The 15,632-nt window shown below is 44.0% G+C and overlaps 1 protein-coding gene across 1 annotated transcript; it reads right to left on the reverse strand.

Moving 5' to 3' along the window:
- Positions 1-280: 280 nt before the first annotated feature.
- On the reverse strand, positions 281-7,578 carry LOC125910346 (ribonuclease 8-like). Its single transcript, XM_049614106.1, has 4 exons — positions 7,384-7,578; positions 6,572-6,677; positions 1,249-1,343; positions 281-307 (listed from the first exon to the last, which is right to left on the reverse strand). Exons 1-4 carry the CDS (start codon positions 7,555-7,557, stop codon positions 281-283), a joined length of 402 nt encoding a protein of 133 aa, XP_049470063.1. The 5' UTR covers positions 7,558-7,578.
- Between the last annotated feature and the right edge of the window lie 8,054 nt (positions 7,579-15,632).

The following is a 15,632-nucleotide window of genomic DNA, read 5'->3' on the forward strand; positions in this document are numbered from 1 at the left end:
TAAGTCACTCTCAATTTTAGGACTTTGTATTATTTCTAACTTTTCTCTGTTACACAAAGTGTAAACAGATGTGCACCAATTTACTCCTCCCCACTTGGGGTTATTTCTATTGAGCATATCTTATGGATATTATTGGAACTAGTGGATCACAAAGGGGGAGCCATTTTATAGCTCTTGTTATTGTCTGGTGAGCCAATATTTGGAGGGCAAGGGTCGTGAAACTCCCTTAAAATATTTCAGAGGTTGGGTGTGAAGAACAATTGGGTTTATTCTGTAGGGCTCACAGTGACTGGGCATCGGCGAATTGCTGCAGCGACAGAGATGTAGATTAGTTTCTATATAGGACAATTTAAAATATTTAGAGCTGCCAGAAAATGGCACAGGCTGTCTCCACAGGTAGTAGATTCCTCCTCTCTGGAAAATGTTAAACATAATGAGAGAGTTTTAAAAAAAAATTTTGTTTTATAAGCTTTCCAGATTTGCAATCTGTATATTTTCCTAGCCCCATTCCTTTGCTCTGAAAACAAGTTTTGTTAAACAAACACTTATTAAGATCTAACATGTGCCAGGTATACCTAGGGGCAGCCCGAACCCTCACTGGATGCCTCCCAGCAAAATCCTCCAGGGGCAGGCAATCTGGGAATTACAACAGCATGAAATCATCCGTCCACCCCACCCCCAACTTCAGAACTGCTAAGCCGGTGAGTGCAGATTTCTCTCCAGTTCCTTAACATCTCCTTTCCTGTGCTCATTGACTACTTGTAGGCCTCTGCCCATATTCTACCCATTCTTAAGAGCCCTTACTACAAAACTTTCTATGCCATGCCTCCAAACCCAGTACCTAACTGATTGATTCCAAGTAATTGCTACATTGTCTTTTTTTTTATTTCTGCCAAAAATATATCTGTATTTAAAATTGATATTTTTTTAAGAAATGGGGAGTTTTTTTCCCCACAGTATCTCTAATTGGTGGAATATAGCACGCTTGATTCCGTTCATATAACTTCACCTCATCACCCTGAACATGATGGGTATTTTTTACACATACAAATGCTCTCTCTCTTCCAGGCAAGCAGCCTGATATATTGATGGAGCCAGTTGCTTAACAATCTGTTGTTTTTTTTTTTTAAGCCCCCTACCTAGTAAAATGTAGTCTTAAAACTCCAAATTTGGCCAAGGAGGAAGAGCCCCAGTTGAGGATGAAGACTCAACCATAGTCTCTTGAGTGTTACTTTTTCTTGGAGATACTTTGCTGATGTCCTCTGCCAGCGCCACACTGGCCTCAGGGGAGTCCTGCTCCCCTTTCTCAGCTTCTCCGGAATGCAAGTCAGCCGAGTGAGCCACTGGGAGGCAGCATGGGCAGAGGAGGGAGGGCACTGAGGAGAGATACAGTTCCAGGTTTTGTTCTGGTGCTGAAGCCGCCCGCTGTGGGTCTTGGGCCTGAGCCTGGGCCACTGCATCGTCAGTGACCAACCTCCCTTCGAAGTGTTCAGTAAGCCCAACAAACATGGGAACACCAGAAAACACAATTACCAAAGCTCACGGTTCACCGTATAGATGAAAACAGTGTAGAAAATGGACTGGTCCTATAGTGTCAATGTGAATTTTTAAAATGTCCTTTTGGTTCCTGGAAAGAAAAGATTCAGAGGGCTACTCTGGCTTTTAAAAATTTATGTTCCCTGATGCCTGGATGGCTCAGTCATTTAAGTGTCTGACTCTTGATTTCGGCTCAGGTCATGATCTCACGTTTTGTGAGATCAAGCCCCATGGTGGGCTCTGTGCTGACAGTGAAGAGCCTGCTTGGGGTTCTCTGTCTCCCCTCTTTCTCTGCCCCTCCCCTGCTCATGCTCTCTCTCTCTCTCTCTCTCTCTCTCAAAATAAGTAAACATTAAAAAAATAATCATAAAAGGGGGTGCTGGGGTGGTTCAGTCAGTTGAGCGACCGACTCGGTTTTGGCTCAGGTTATGATCTCATGGTTTGTGAGTTTGAGCCCTGCCTGCATCAGGCTCTATGCTGACAGTGAAGAGCCTGCTTGGGATTCTCTCTCTCTCCCCTCCTGTGTGAGCCAACTGTCTCTCTCTTTAAGTAAATAAATAAACATTAAAAAATAATAATAAAAGAAAATTTATGTTCCTTATGTTAAAAATGCAAATCAGAAGCCCAGTTCTTCCTTAAGCTTTTATGTTTAATTTATAAACAAATATAATTTTTAAAAGGATTAAATTTTATTTATTTATTTATTTATTTATTTATTTATTTGAGAAAGAGGGCTGGAGTGAGTGTGGAAGAGAGAGAATCCCACGAGGAGCAGAAAGAGAGAGAGGGAGAGAGAGAGAGATTCCCACTCAGGCTCTGTGCTGACAGTGTGGAGCAGGGCTTAATCTCATGAACCATGAAATCATGACCTGAGCTAAAATCAAAAGTTGGATGCTTAACCAACTGAGCCAGCCAGGTGCCCCACAAACATACATTTTGATAATCACTTCATATGCTTGTATTTGATGACTATTTGGTACTATTTATACATGTAGTTAATAAGACTACTTTAAACATTAAAAAATATGTTTTACACATTTAAAATATTCCCTGTCCTTATAAAGTAATTCAGTCATCTGGCAAACCAACAAGGCATTCCTGAATCCCTAAAACACTAAAATCTAAACAATTTATAAATATGGTGATTCAATTTTGTTTCCTTCAATGTTCCAAAACTAATTTTATTTATTATTAATTTTTTTTAATGTTTATTTATTTGAAAGAGAGAGAGACAGAGAGACAGAGAGACAGAGCATGAGCGGGGGAGGGGCAGAGAGAGAGGGAGACACAGAATGCGAAGCAGGCTCCAGGCTCTAATTGGTCAGCACAAAGCCTGATGCAGAGCTTGAACTCATGAACCATGAGATCATGACCTGAGCTGACGTCGGATCCCTAACTGACTGAGCCACCTAGGCACCCCTCCAAAACTAAATTTAAAGCAAAGTTCCACCTCAAATCACCCATCTAAACCAATTACACATTTTAAATTAGAATTGTAAGGCCAGTTTATTACTGTAATAGACTAAATTTTCTTAAATACTGCAAATACTTAAAATACCAAATATGCACAAATTACTTCATATAAACATATTAATGCTACGTGTTTGATTCTTTTAAATATTTCTATCCTTAATTTAAAAAGTTCTGCATGTTAAAACAAACTTACCTACTAAGAAGTAACTGTGTTGTCTTAGATGGCTGGGGAGCCCCTTCTCAAGTGACTTTTCGGAAACATGTTCTCAGTGGCCCAGCAGAGATTTTGTCCCAAGACTTTTGGGCAGCTTCTCAGGCCCCAAACTGCCCCTCTGAGCCCTCCTTCATGGATGCTGTGTCATTACACTCTGAATGGGCCAGTTTCACAGTCAAAGGCCCCCAAGGTTCAAGTTACACTTCATCTAATTCTTCAACCTACACACGGAAGTCAGAAACTCCCACCCAGGTTGCTGTACAACTTGTTTGGATATAATTAATCTATTGAAGGATTTATTCTTTTCTGAATTCTTTCCACACTCTCCAGCTTCTGAGGACTTCACTCTTATAGATACTGAATGGTCGAATTTCTCCTAGTGTTGCCTGACTCTGGTTATAGCCTCCGTGGTATCCCAGAAACATTTAACAGGGGGATTTGTATTTAACAGAGAATGGGTTTGCTTAGTTGGGATGAATGAGGGAAGTGGGAGAAAAATGTTACAGAATCTATTTGAGTCATTGTACTTTCTGTTATTGTTTGATGATGTTTCAAAGGGGGTGTTTTTATTTGCTTCTGAAGCTAGATAATGAATCCTTGATTGCAACAATTTATGTGTGTTTGTCTAACTCCAAATTACAGCTCCCCTCCAAAGCCATCGCATGTGTTGGGCACATGTTAGGAACCCAGGATATTTGGAAACAAACAAACAAACCAAGAGCTTTTGTGCCCTCTTAAGGCAGCACCTGGGATAAATGGTGAATTACCAGAGAAGGAAACAAGAATGAGTTGATACAGGTGTCTCTTAGATAAGGACCTTGAATGATTATGATGTTTCTACCAACCAAGACTGAGAGATTGCAGGAGGGGCAAGTTTGGAAGCCAGGCAGATCATGAGCTCAGTTCTGAGTGTTTTTCTTTTTCTTTTATTAAAAAAAATTTTTTTTAAATGTTTATTTAGTTTTGAGAGAGACAGAGACAGAATGAAAGTGGGTTAGGGGCAGAGAGAGGGAGACACAGAATCCAAAGCAGGCTCCATCCAGGTTCTGGGCTGTCAGCACAGAGCCTGACGCGGGGCTCAAACTCACGAGCTGTGTAATCATGACCTGAGCTGAAGTCAGACACTCAACCAACTGAGCCACCCAGGCACCCCCTGAGTGTTTTTCTTAAGATGCATACAGGACATTGAGGAGGCTAGTAACTGCATCTAGACGGCTTTACGTGTCTGGAACTTGGGAGATCAGGGAGAGAGGTAAGATTTTGGGAACAGGTAAGTGGCAGTTGAAGCCCTGGATGTGCATCAAGTTACTCAAGAGAGTGCTGTTGTGAGAAGAAAAGAGAGCTAAGAATAGGACCCTGAAAAACACCATCATTTAAGGTGCAGACAGAGGAAGTGGAGCCTGCCCACGACACTGGGGAGATGCCAGATGGGTAGGAGAATGTTTTTCTCTCACTTCCAGTATGTCTTCCTTGGCCAAGAGCACAGGAGTGGCCAGATAGCAATGGTGATGGGCAGGGTACAGTATGGCAAGGCCATATTTGGGGTGCGCTAGCGTGGTGTGGTAGGTCACAGGGAGCTCTGCCTTAAATCTCTTTGTAGAAAGCAGGGAGGGGGGCTGGGAGTCAGAATCGTTGGATTCTCTTTCTCTGCCACTTCATGTTTCTCCAAACATCCTTTGCTTGTTCTGAGCCATAATCTGTGTAGGAAAGTCTCTTTCAAAATGTGAGAAGGAAGCAGAGTTGGTAGAGGGAGGGAGAGGGGTTGGTTGAGTGTTCATGTGTGTCGATGTATGTTTGTGTATGTTGTCTACACACGTGCACATGTGTGAATGTGTCCCTGTGTATGTATATGTGTATGGATGTGTATGTCTTATGTTAGTATTTATGTGTACATGTGTGTATATGTGTGTTTTTCTCCTGAAAACGGGAAAAGTATAGAAGAGGAAGCATCCAGAAACTCTTATGCCAATTCAATAGAGTGATTTTATGTTAATTGAATCTAATAATAAGAAATTTGGTTTTGTGTTTTCTTTTTTTTAAAGTTTAGTTATTTTGAGGGAGGGAGAGAGCGGGGGAGAGGCAGAGATAGAGGGAGAGAGAATCCCAGGCAGGCTTTTTGCTCTCAGTGAGGAGCCCGAGGCAGGGCTCAAACTCACAAACTGTGAGATCATGATCTGAGCCGAAGTCAGGAGTCAGATGCTGTTTTCTATATGTATATGTTCTATTTCATTTTTCTAGTAATTCACCTTATTGTATTTTACGAAAGCATGGGTCTGGCAGATTGCATACAAAACTGCTCCTTCATCACAGTTAGAAAAACACTAATTAGGACCAGATCAAGATTCTCGGAAGGTCCTGATTCTGAAATTCCCAAGGGAGAGAGACTCCAGAAATCTGAGGTTCCTGCTCTGGGTCTTATCGGTGATCCATGAGGACGTACAAGGGGGTCAGACCTCAGACCTGACTGGCATCTGGGGGCATCATCTGCTCTTCCTCCCCTCCGTCTCCTTTACACGAGATGGGACCCCCAGGCAGGTCTCAGGTGGGTGGGAGACAGACCCTGCTGGACGTCCCAGCCCGAGCCTTCTCAGGATGCTGCCCTCCCTCCTGCCTGCAGAACAGGTACAGCTGATGCCTGAAAGATAAGAAAGGGTTTCCAAACCTCAATACTTTCCTGGGATAGTAACACACATTCGTGAGGAAGACCCGAATCTCTAATTGCAGCAAAACCAGGCACCTTTGTCCAATACAGGGAACCCAGTGAAGATTTTTCTGCCTTTTTTCCTTGGATAATCTCCCCTGCCTTGGTCCCTCTGAACTGTCCAAACACAGCCCTTCCAAGGCCCGAACTTGGTTAGCATTTGTAATTTTATATTCCTTTTCTTTAAAAGGGTCTTCAACATTATGTATGCCCTGGGCCCCACAAAACCTGGATCCGTCTTTGCTGAGGTCCTCTGTGCTTGACCCCTGAAGGGCCACACGGTATCACACGCAGGAAGATAAACAGCAGTGAAGGGCCAAAGACAATGACTTCTCTTTCTGCATCATTGGGAGCATCCATAAAATCCCCTATGCAATTAAGTGTGCGTGAAGTTGGGTGTGTGGGAGGGAAGTGGAATTTACAAAGAGGGTAAGGATTAGTAAAGAACTGGAGGGTGGAAATGTAGCAGCAATGTCCAGAGTCCGCAGAGCTTAGGGTGGGGCCTTGGGGGGTGGTGGACACCGGCTTTAGACAATATTATTGAAGTGCACAGTGACCAGTCGACATCAGCTGGAACCAGGCCGTCCTCCTGTTATGGAGAGACACGGGCCATGGTGCAAGGAGTGGCCAGTTGCTTCTCTCTGTACAGCAGTCTGGGTACTTCCCTGAAGTGAGCTCACATGTAGTTAAGGACACAGGCCCTTGGCTCAGGTGGCAGTTTTCACAGCCCTTCTTGCAGGCCACAGTGGGGGTCTGACAGGTGGCAGCCGATGAGGGAGCACGAGGCAGGCAGAGGGGCCAAAGCACAACCTAACACCCAATCCCCTCCCCAGGTGGGATCTGTGTGATATTCCTTGGACAAGGAACAAGAACAAAGGAAAGGGGTTTAAGTGCTTGCCATGGTGATGTGGGAAACTAAGGCAAGTGGAAAATTAAATTCCCTTACTGCCTACAGCCCACCGACAAGTCCTTGAAACCGGCAGAATGACCTCCCTCTGGGAGCTCAGCTGCCTCAAGGATGACACTTTGCTGGGGCAAAAGAGAACCTTAGCTTAACATTATCCCAACCTTGAGGATCCTGTAAGTCTACTTCCTTTATCTCAACTGTCACAAGATATATGCTGGCAATCATACTCCAAGCTTATGCCCCCCCCCCCGCCATTATACATCGATATATCATACCGATGTACATAAAGGGTCTCATGACTGAGGTTTTACAAAACGGTAATAAATGGCATTTCCCTAGCAATAGCTAGTCCCTCGAGGTCCTGGAAACCTTGCTTCCAAATTTCTCAGGTCTATCCCTGACCCCCCTCCCAACCTGAAGATATATAATGAGTTACCATCAGGACCCCCCAGTGCAGCTCTTCCTGCCCATGGGTCCTGTCCCCGTGCTTTAATAAAATCACCTTTTGCACCAAAGAAGTCTTCAAGAATTCTTTCTTGGCTGTCGGCTCTGGACCCCACGAACCCCCCTGTCACCCCAAAACTTCATCAGCGGCCACACTGGAGAGGCTTCATGCAGGAAAGTGTTGAGGTCTTTGCAGTGTTTTGTGTACTTGTCGATGTTGCCCATCGCGGTGTTGCACCCCTGCTGCATGTGCTGAGTTTCAAACCACCGAGCTGCAGTCATGTCGCTGGGCTTGGCACTGACTGGGACCTCAGCTGGCCACAGCCCCAGGAGCAGCCGCAGAAGGCATGATCCCCCTCTGGCTGCTGCCCTCTTTCTTAGGGGAGTAATGGCATGGAGGAGGAGGAGGAGGACGACACCGTGCGGACAGCCCTGCTAGCCTTTCCAAGAATTTCATACCCCAGGGCAAGTATTGCAGACCTTCTACAGCAGACATTTAAGAACACCACTGGAATTTTATTGTTCAGTCTCCGCAGATAATGTGCCTTTTTATGCTCTCAATAAATACTGACATTGTTCACCCCTCTTAAGAGTTTTATGAGGCGAGTATGATTACTTTTTTAAATGTCTGAGAAAAGTTGAGAAAATCGCCCATCATCACACAACTAAAGAGTGTCAGACATAAGATTTTAATCAACGCCTCTCGGTTTCCAATGCCCCTATTCCTTCCACGTGCCCATGTTTCTTCTTTGAAACTGAGACATCAGACCACAGGGGGAACCAATCTTGGAAGAAAAATGGGCTAAGTAAGGGTCCACACCCCACTCTCCCAGGTTAGCTCAGGAGTTCCTGAAAGTCAGCATTAAGGCTGGGGAGTGAGGCTAATGCTTTTCTGTTCTTACAGAAGCTAGAAAAACAGTCACTTCCAGTAAGAGAATCACTGCTCCAGCCGGCCAAGCAACATGGTGAGTGGGGTTCTTTTGTGGCAGATATTTGCCCTGTTGGAGAGAGTCTTGGATAATAGAGGGTTAGAGCTGGAAGAGTCCTTAGAAATACCTCAATCAACTCCCTCTTGTACCAATGAAGGAGCTGGAGTTTACGAAACATCAAGTGCCCTTCCCAAGGCCACCGAGTGAATGGCAGAGCCAGGGCCAGGAGCTTTCTGACTTTCAACCCACCCCTTTGGTGTGATGCCAGGCTGAAAAGGGAAGGAGAAAATGGTTCCCATGGAGGCAGAGCACAGTGAGTGTGTCTCTGTTTGTAGTCTTAGGTGGTGCATGAACATTGCCTTCAATAGTTCTCTTATGATCCCTGTGATAAAAATTTAGGAGGAAGTCTCGTATTAGAGCAGGGAGGTAAATAAATTGTTTGTTTCTCTCCTTTTCTAACAGAGACCACAGACTTCAGGCTGAGTCTTCAATAAAAAACATTATCTGGGTAGAATTTTTAAAAATTGGAGGACATTGGGGCACCTGGCTGGCTCAGTGGGTAGAACATAGGACTCTTGAACTCAGGGTAATGAGTTCAGGTCCCATGTTGGGTGTAGAGATTACTTAAAATATAATTAAAAAATCAACGGTGTTAAAAAAACCCTAAAAATTAGATGACATTCATTAAGCTTTTTTTTATTTACTAAAAAAATGTTTTTTTATGTTTATTTTTGGGAGAGAAAGAGAGACAGAGTGTGAGTGGGAGAAGGGCAGAGAGGGAGGAAGACACAGAATCCAAAGCAGGCTCCAGGCTCTGAGCTGTCAGCACAGAGCCAGACGTGGGGCTCCAACTCACGAACTGGGAGATCGTGACCTGAGCTGAAGTTGGACTCTCAACGGACTGAGCCACCCAGGCGCCTCTCATTAAACTTATTTTTACTTGTATTTATTGACACCAGTATTCCTTGAAATAAGGTGTTGCACAATTTCATTGAAAAAGGATTATCTGAGAGGCGCTCGGGTGGCTCAGTTTGTTATGTCCAGAATTCGTGATCCCCAAAGACCACCAGAGAGCCAAGTCCCTGGTGCAAAAGCAAAGAGCCTTTATTCGTGATCCCCAAAGACCACCAGAGAGCCAAGTCCCTGGTGCAAAAGCAAAGAGCCTTTATTCGAGCTAGCGGGAGCTCAATCCCCTACCTGAACCGAGGCAGCGGTGAGATACCAGAGAGAGAGCGGGTTTCAAAAGCACAAAGGTTTTATAGGGATCATGGCCTTAGCCGATTGGCTGGGGAAGGGTCGTGGCGTCAGCCGATTGGCTGGGGAAGGATAGAACAATGGCTGCCAAGGTGTGGTCCCAGATCAGCAATTATCAGCGTCACCTGGAACTTGTTAAAAATGCAAATGTTGGGCCTGGTAGTCACAGACCTACTGAATCAGAAACTCTGGGGGTAGAGCTCAACAATCTGTGTTTGAACAAGTTTTCCAGGAGATTCTGATGCACCTGAACTTTAAGAACCACTGTGTCTGAGGATCTCTAACATGTATACAGAACATTTCTCACTGGTCACCTATTAACCATTGGCTGTCAGCCTTGCTGTGCTATATAAATACCTAGCACCAAACACCATCCCCAGAGACTCTGATTAATTGGTTTGGGGAGGGGTAAAATGCTCCCAGGTCATTCTAAGCCTGGACAGGGTTGAGGGCTCCTGCCTCTGGCCCCTACCTGAGAGAAGCCCTCCCTCTTCTACTCATACTTTCCACGCCTCTCATATTCCCTTCCTCCCACTTTAGACTTCGGAAGAATGCATCAATCAGTAGCCTGCTTTCTTAGAAAACGTAAGTTACTCAAGGGGAGGAGGCGTGGTCTGAGGTTTGAGTGGGAACCTCTTTCTGCGGCCATGTCAGGGACATAGTCACTAGTTGGCCGGCCTAGGTCTGCCTTTTCAAGTTGAGCATCTGACTTTGGCTTGGGTCATGATCTCCTGGTTCTTGAGCTCCACCAGAGTCAGGGTCTCTGCTGTCAGCGCAGAGCCAGCTTCAGATCCTACATCCCCCTCTTCCTGCCCCTCCCCGGCTCTCGCGCACACGTGCTCTCTCTCAAAAATAAATAAACATTAAAAAAAATAAAAAGAACTATTGGAGCTAAATGAGTACATATATATTCAGTAAATTATAATACTGACAGTAAGGGGATAGTGCAACAGTTGTCAAGGGACCGAGCAAATGACTGCAGTGGGGCGCTTGCTCTGGGCTTCTCAAGTCCGTGTTGCTGTGTTGGCTCTCACCCAGCATCTCAAGCTCTGGGATTTGTGTGACTTCACTGCCTTTGAGATAAAATGTTCCTCAAAGTTGCAAAAATCTCCAAGGCTGCTAGGATCTGCATTGCCAGAGGCGAAACTTCTGAGACATCTGTCCCTCCGCCTCCCAGGTGGAGCCTGGTTGCCTTTTCCACAGCTGGGATCCCTTCAGGCGCTTCTCCCCACAAAGCTAACAAAACATTGATTTTTGTGCCCAGGAGAACATTATCCAGCAAACAGTTGACTTGGGCCCCAGGGAGCAAATATACATATATATAACTATATATATATATAGTTATATATATATATAGTTATATAGTTATTTATCCAGGAAGTCATTTCTCTTTTGCAGGCCCTCAGCTGAGCCTCTCTCATTGGGATGGGAGGATCACCAAGTGGTTATTCATCAACAGTCACAGACTCAAGTGTCCTGGATGGGGATGGCAGCAGGGCCCAAGTGCTGGCATTAACATTTTATGCTGACAGGGGCGCCCCGGGGGGCTCAGTCAGTTAAGCTTCCTCCTGATCTCATGGTTTGTGAGATCTCATGGTTCGTGAGATAAGACGGGCTCTGTGCTGACAGCTCAGAGCCTGGAGCCTGCTTCGAATTCTGCATCTCTCTCTGCCCCTCCCCCATTTGTGCTCTGATTCTGTCTCTCAAAAATAAATAAATGTAAAAAAAATTAAAACAATAAAACATTTCGTGCTGACAGATATGGCTGACCACAGACTTTTCAAGCGCTGAATCCAATTAAGTTGCAAACATGCTTTCCCTCAGGTAGGTGCTGACCCTGCAGCTGGCCAGCCCCACTCAAGGAAGCCTGGGAAAGGGCTTCCTTTGTGTGTTTGATCCTAGTCATTCGTCATGTCTTTCCAACTGCCACAGTCTCAGGGCCCTTACGTCCATTAAGTGCTAGAGGCTCAGTGCCCAGGGTCTGGGAGGTTTCCAAGGGCCTACGCGTTCCAGACTGGGAAGAAAACTATATGGAGTATGGAAAGCGTCCACTGCAAAATCTCAGATTTAAAATGTGTACTTACCTGCTATCACAGGAACAAAGTCGACTTCATCTGTTTTGAAATTTGGCAGCTTTGGCAATTTTGGCAACTTTTTTGACAAAAAGTTGATCAGATTGCAAAACAATCTTAGGTTAAATTTTCTCATCTTACAGGCATTCCCAGGTACAGCAATGGCAGAAGGAGCGGTGCCAGTTACAAATTATTTGCGGTCGATTTCAAAAATAAAGCTTTAAATATCATTTCAGATACATTTCTGCAAGAACGATGTTGAATGAGGGATATGTATATTAAATATATTCAATGTGATGCAGTGTTAAGGTGCCTAGGTTGGTATGGTGGCATGAAACACGGGCCTACTTAAGGGTCAGGTCAGCCCAGGGCTGACAACAGCAACAGAAGGAAAGGGATGACATTAACCACCGTTTCGTGAAGGTCTACTGTGTGCTTGGCATAGTGCTGGGTACTTCGTGAAGAATGATAGCTATCATTTAAAAAAGTGTTTACTGGGGCACCTGGGTGGCTCAGTCGGTTAAACATCTGACTTGTGTTTTCGGCTCAGGTCATGATGTCGAGGTTCGTAGGTTCGAGCCCCATGTCGAGGCCCGGGTCGGGCTTCTCCTCCCTGCTTGAGTGGGAGTCTCTCTCCCCCTCTCTCTGCCCTTCCCCTGCGTATGCCCTCTCTCTCTCAAAATAAATAAATAAACTTAAAAAAAAATTAAAAAGTGTTTACTGTGTGCCAAAACATTGTGTTTTATATACAGTTTTATCTACAAAGCAATATTATGTGTTCCATGTTAATAGTCCCATTTTCCAGAAAAGGAAACTGAGGCTTTAGTAAGTGGCAGATGTAGTAAGTGGGATTGAAAATGAGGTAAAGTCTGGCTCCAAAGTTACATTGTCTCTCTCTGTTGCACTGCCTTCCTGTTTATTGAACTTACCTAATGGGTTAAGGTTGGTGACCAAATTTCTATTCTAACAGACTGGTCTTCCTTTTGTCTTCTGAACATGTTTTGTTCTTTTTTGTTTCTTCCCTGAGAGCCCTTTCTCAAATATTATCCATCTCGCAGAGCTCATCTTGATCGCCTATGTGAGCTTTCCTGAGGCCAATTAATCCCTCCTGAATCTAACCTTCTTCAATGATACTTCTGGTAGCACTCATTTGGGTACTTAGCTGTGTGCTACCTTGTTTTGTTATTTGATTCTTAGATTTGTATCCAGTCTTCCCAACTAAATGGAAGATGTCCTCTAGCTCTCCGCTGGCTCAGAGGGACACTCAGTGACTGCTGCCTCTCGGAATCCACATCATTTGTTTTTGTTTTTGTTTTTTAGTGTTTATTTTTATTAATTTTTTTAATCTTTATTTTTGAGAGAGACAGAGTTGAGAGGGGGAGGGGCAGAGAGAGAGGGAGACACAGAATCTGAAGCAGGCTCCAGGCTCCAAGCTGTCAGCACAGAGCCTGACTCAGGGCTCCATCCCATGAACCGCGAGTTCATGACCTAAGCCGATGTTGGATGCTCAACTGACTGAGCCACCCCAGGTGCCTCCCTCCTTTTTTTTTTTTTTTTAAATGTAATGCATTTTTTTTTAGTTTTTATTTTTGAGAGACAGAGAGAGACAGTGCATGAGCAGGGGAGGGCAGAGAGAGAGGGAGACACAGCATCCGAAGCAGGCTCCAGGCTCTGAGCTGTCAGCACAAAGCCCGATGGGGGCTTGAACTCAGCCCCGAGATCATGGCTGCAAGATGATGACCTGAGCCAAAGTTGAACACTTAACCAGCTGAGCCACCCAGGTGCCCCACTTTTTGTGGCCTTTGACTTACTACGAGCCTGTGTGCAGCATTTGGACCTCCCAGGGATGACAAAAACAACAGTGATAAAAATGATCATAGCTAATATTTATTGAGGGGTTTCTATGTTCCAGTCACTGTTCCAAATGCTCTATGTCTGTTTTCTTTTTCTCTTTCTTTCTCTTTTCCTTCCTTCCTTCCTTCCTTTTCCTTCCTTCTTTCTTTCTTTCTTTCTTTCTTTCTTTCTTTCCTTCTTTCTTTCTTTCTTCCTCTTTCTTTTTTCTTTCTTTCACGCGTGAAGGACCTTCCTACTGCCCTTGCCCCATAACTATCTTATCTTCCTCATCTAGTTCTTGAAAAGAAATACTGGTCAGAGACTAAGGCCCACTGAGAGCAAGTTAAGGAAAATCCCATTAAGGCCAGTGTACTCCTACCCTTGACTGAATGCAGATGTATACCAGGTATACAAAGACACAACATAAATGTATTCTTTCCCAATTTTCCTGAAATTATTTTGGGGGGAGAGGAAGTAATTTAAAGCACTATTTTTACATAAAATAAAACTGTATGATGGAGTATGTTGAAAAATTCAAATAAATTACTGATTTTTTTCAATTTAAAATGTTTTTGCTTTGAAATAACTTCAAATTTATATGTAAGTTTCAGAAAGAGTACACAGAACTCCCCTATATGCTCCAACCATATCCCCCAATTATTGACAATCCTGAACTATTGAGAATAGGTTACAGACATGATGCTCCATTACCCCTTCATACGAGAGTGAGTATTTCTCAGTTACAAATACCCTGGCCCACATAAACACAGCACAGCCATCAAAACCAGGAAATTAGCATTGATCTATTACCCACAATGAAATTTTAAGATAACATATAAGACATTTATGCATATGTCTATTCTATGAATATTAGTTAGGTGAAAAAAGGAGGCTTCAGAGAAGGCTCTTGTTGCTAGGCACGACTTCAGGTGTTTTAATTAATTCTCCTCTGTCATTTCTAGCACATTTCTAGCAAAGTCTGAGAAACGTTGCTCTGGGGGCTCTAGTTGACCATGAAAACCCAGCCCTGGGTATACCAACTTTGAAGGTAAGGAATGGTGACCCTTACCAAAGATAAAATATTTGGGGATGTCTCAGACCCACCTGGAGGTCCACCAAGTGGCATCTCTGCAATGTTTTCACCCTGGCCCCGAATAGGAGATAGGAAGTGAAGACCTTTGTTCCTGCTGCATGCCCTTACTTATGTGTCCAATAGCCAGTGACATGACCCAAGGATGTGCTTGACTAGTTTATAATCAAGTTCTTGGGTACTATGTTTTTCCCCATCTCACTGACACAATATGAACATTCAGCTGAAGGGGATGTGGTCCGCGGGTGAGAGGCAGAAATGTAAACGTGTCAGGATTATGGACACTGAACACTCTTTGGGATGAACGTGCTTTTGTCTCAAGTCCAGGAATCTGCCCATTTGCAGATTCATTTGCCAATCCATGGATAGTGAATTTGACCTTGGAAAATGTCTGAGATCCATTTAGGACAATTAATTAGAATGTCAGTTTGTAAATATCACTGGACTGGTTGAAGATACCTGAGTACTTACTTAAATTAGCCACGTGATCTTGGACAAGGTGTTTAAGTCCTCTGGGTGTTGCTTTTCTCATTTGCAAAATGGAGAAGGCTGAACTAGATGATGTCTGAGGTCAGTGGATACAATCTCTTGTAACATTATAATTTTATGAATATCTGCTGAAAGAGTCTAAAGCTATGAAGACATGTAGATCTGTCTTGTGCTAAATGCCATGGCCTGAGCAGGAATTTGTACTAATTTACACCAGGTCAGTTTACGTTTTAAATGTGTAAGCTCAACTAAGTTTCTATGTGAAGACCATAGAAAGTGACAGCTATGATGCTTTCCCACTGGAAGTCCATTGGAAAGCAGTGGAGGACGATGACCCATGGGCACTGGTGGCAGTTTTGAGTAATGGAAGACAAAGTATGAAAGGGAGCTGAATCGGAGAGTGGGAAAAATGTAAGAGGTCTTCCATGATGGAGGTGAGGGCATACCAAACTCACCTGAGGACTGGTTTAAATGTCTCAGGAGGGAAACTTGGAAATGTCACTAGAGTGCTTTCTCCATCAATTGCTGTGATACTTGAATCCTTTGGAGAGGAGCTGACATGGTGAACACCCTCAAAAGTTAGTGGCCCTAAATCCTATGCCTTCTTTTTATATCTTTGGATTCACGGAAGGTAGAGTTGGGGGAAAGAAAAAAAAAAACCCTTAAGTAAAGTAGTCTTAACAGAAATAC

This window comes from Panthera uncia (assembly GCF_023721935.1).
Source record: "Panthera uncia isolate 11264 chromosome B3 unlocalized genomic scaffold, Puncia_PCG_1.0 HiC_scaffold_1, whole genome shotgun sequence".
Classification (NCBI taxonomy): domain Eukaryota; kingdom Metazoa; phylum Chordata; class Mammalia; order Carnivora; family Felidae; genus Panthera; species Panthera uncia.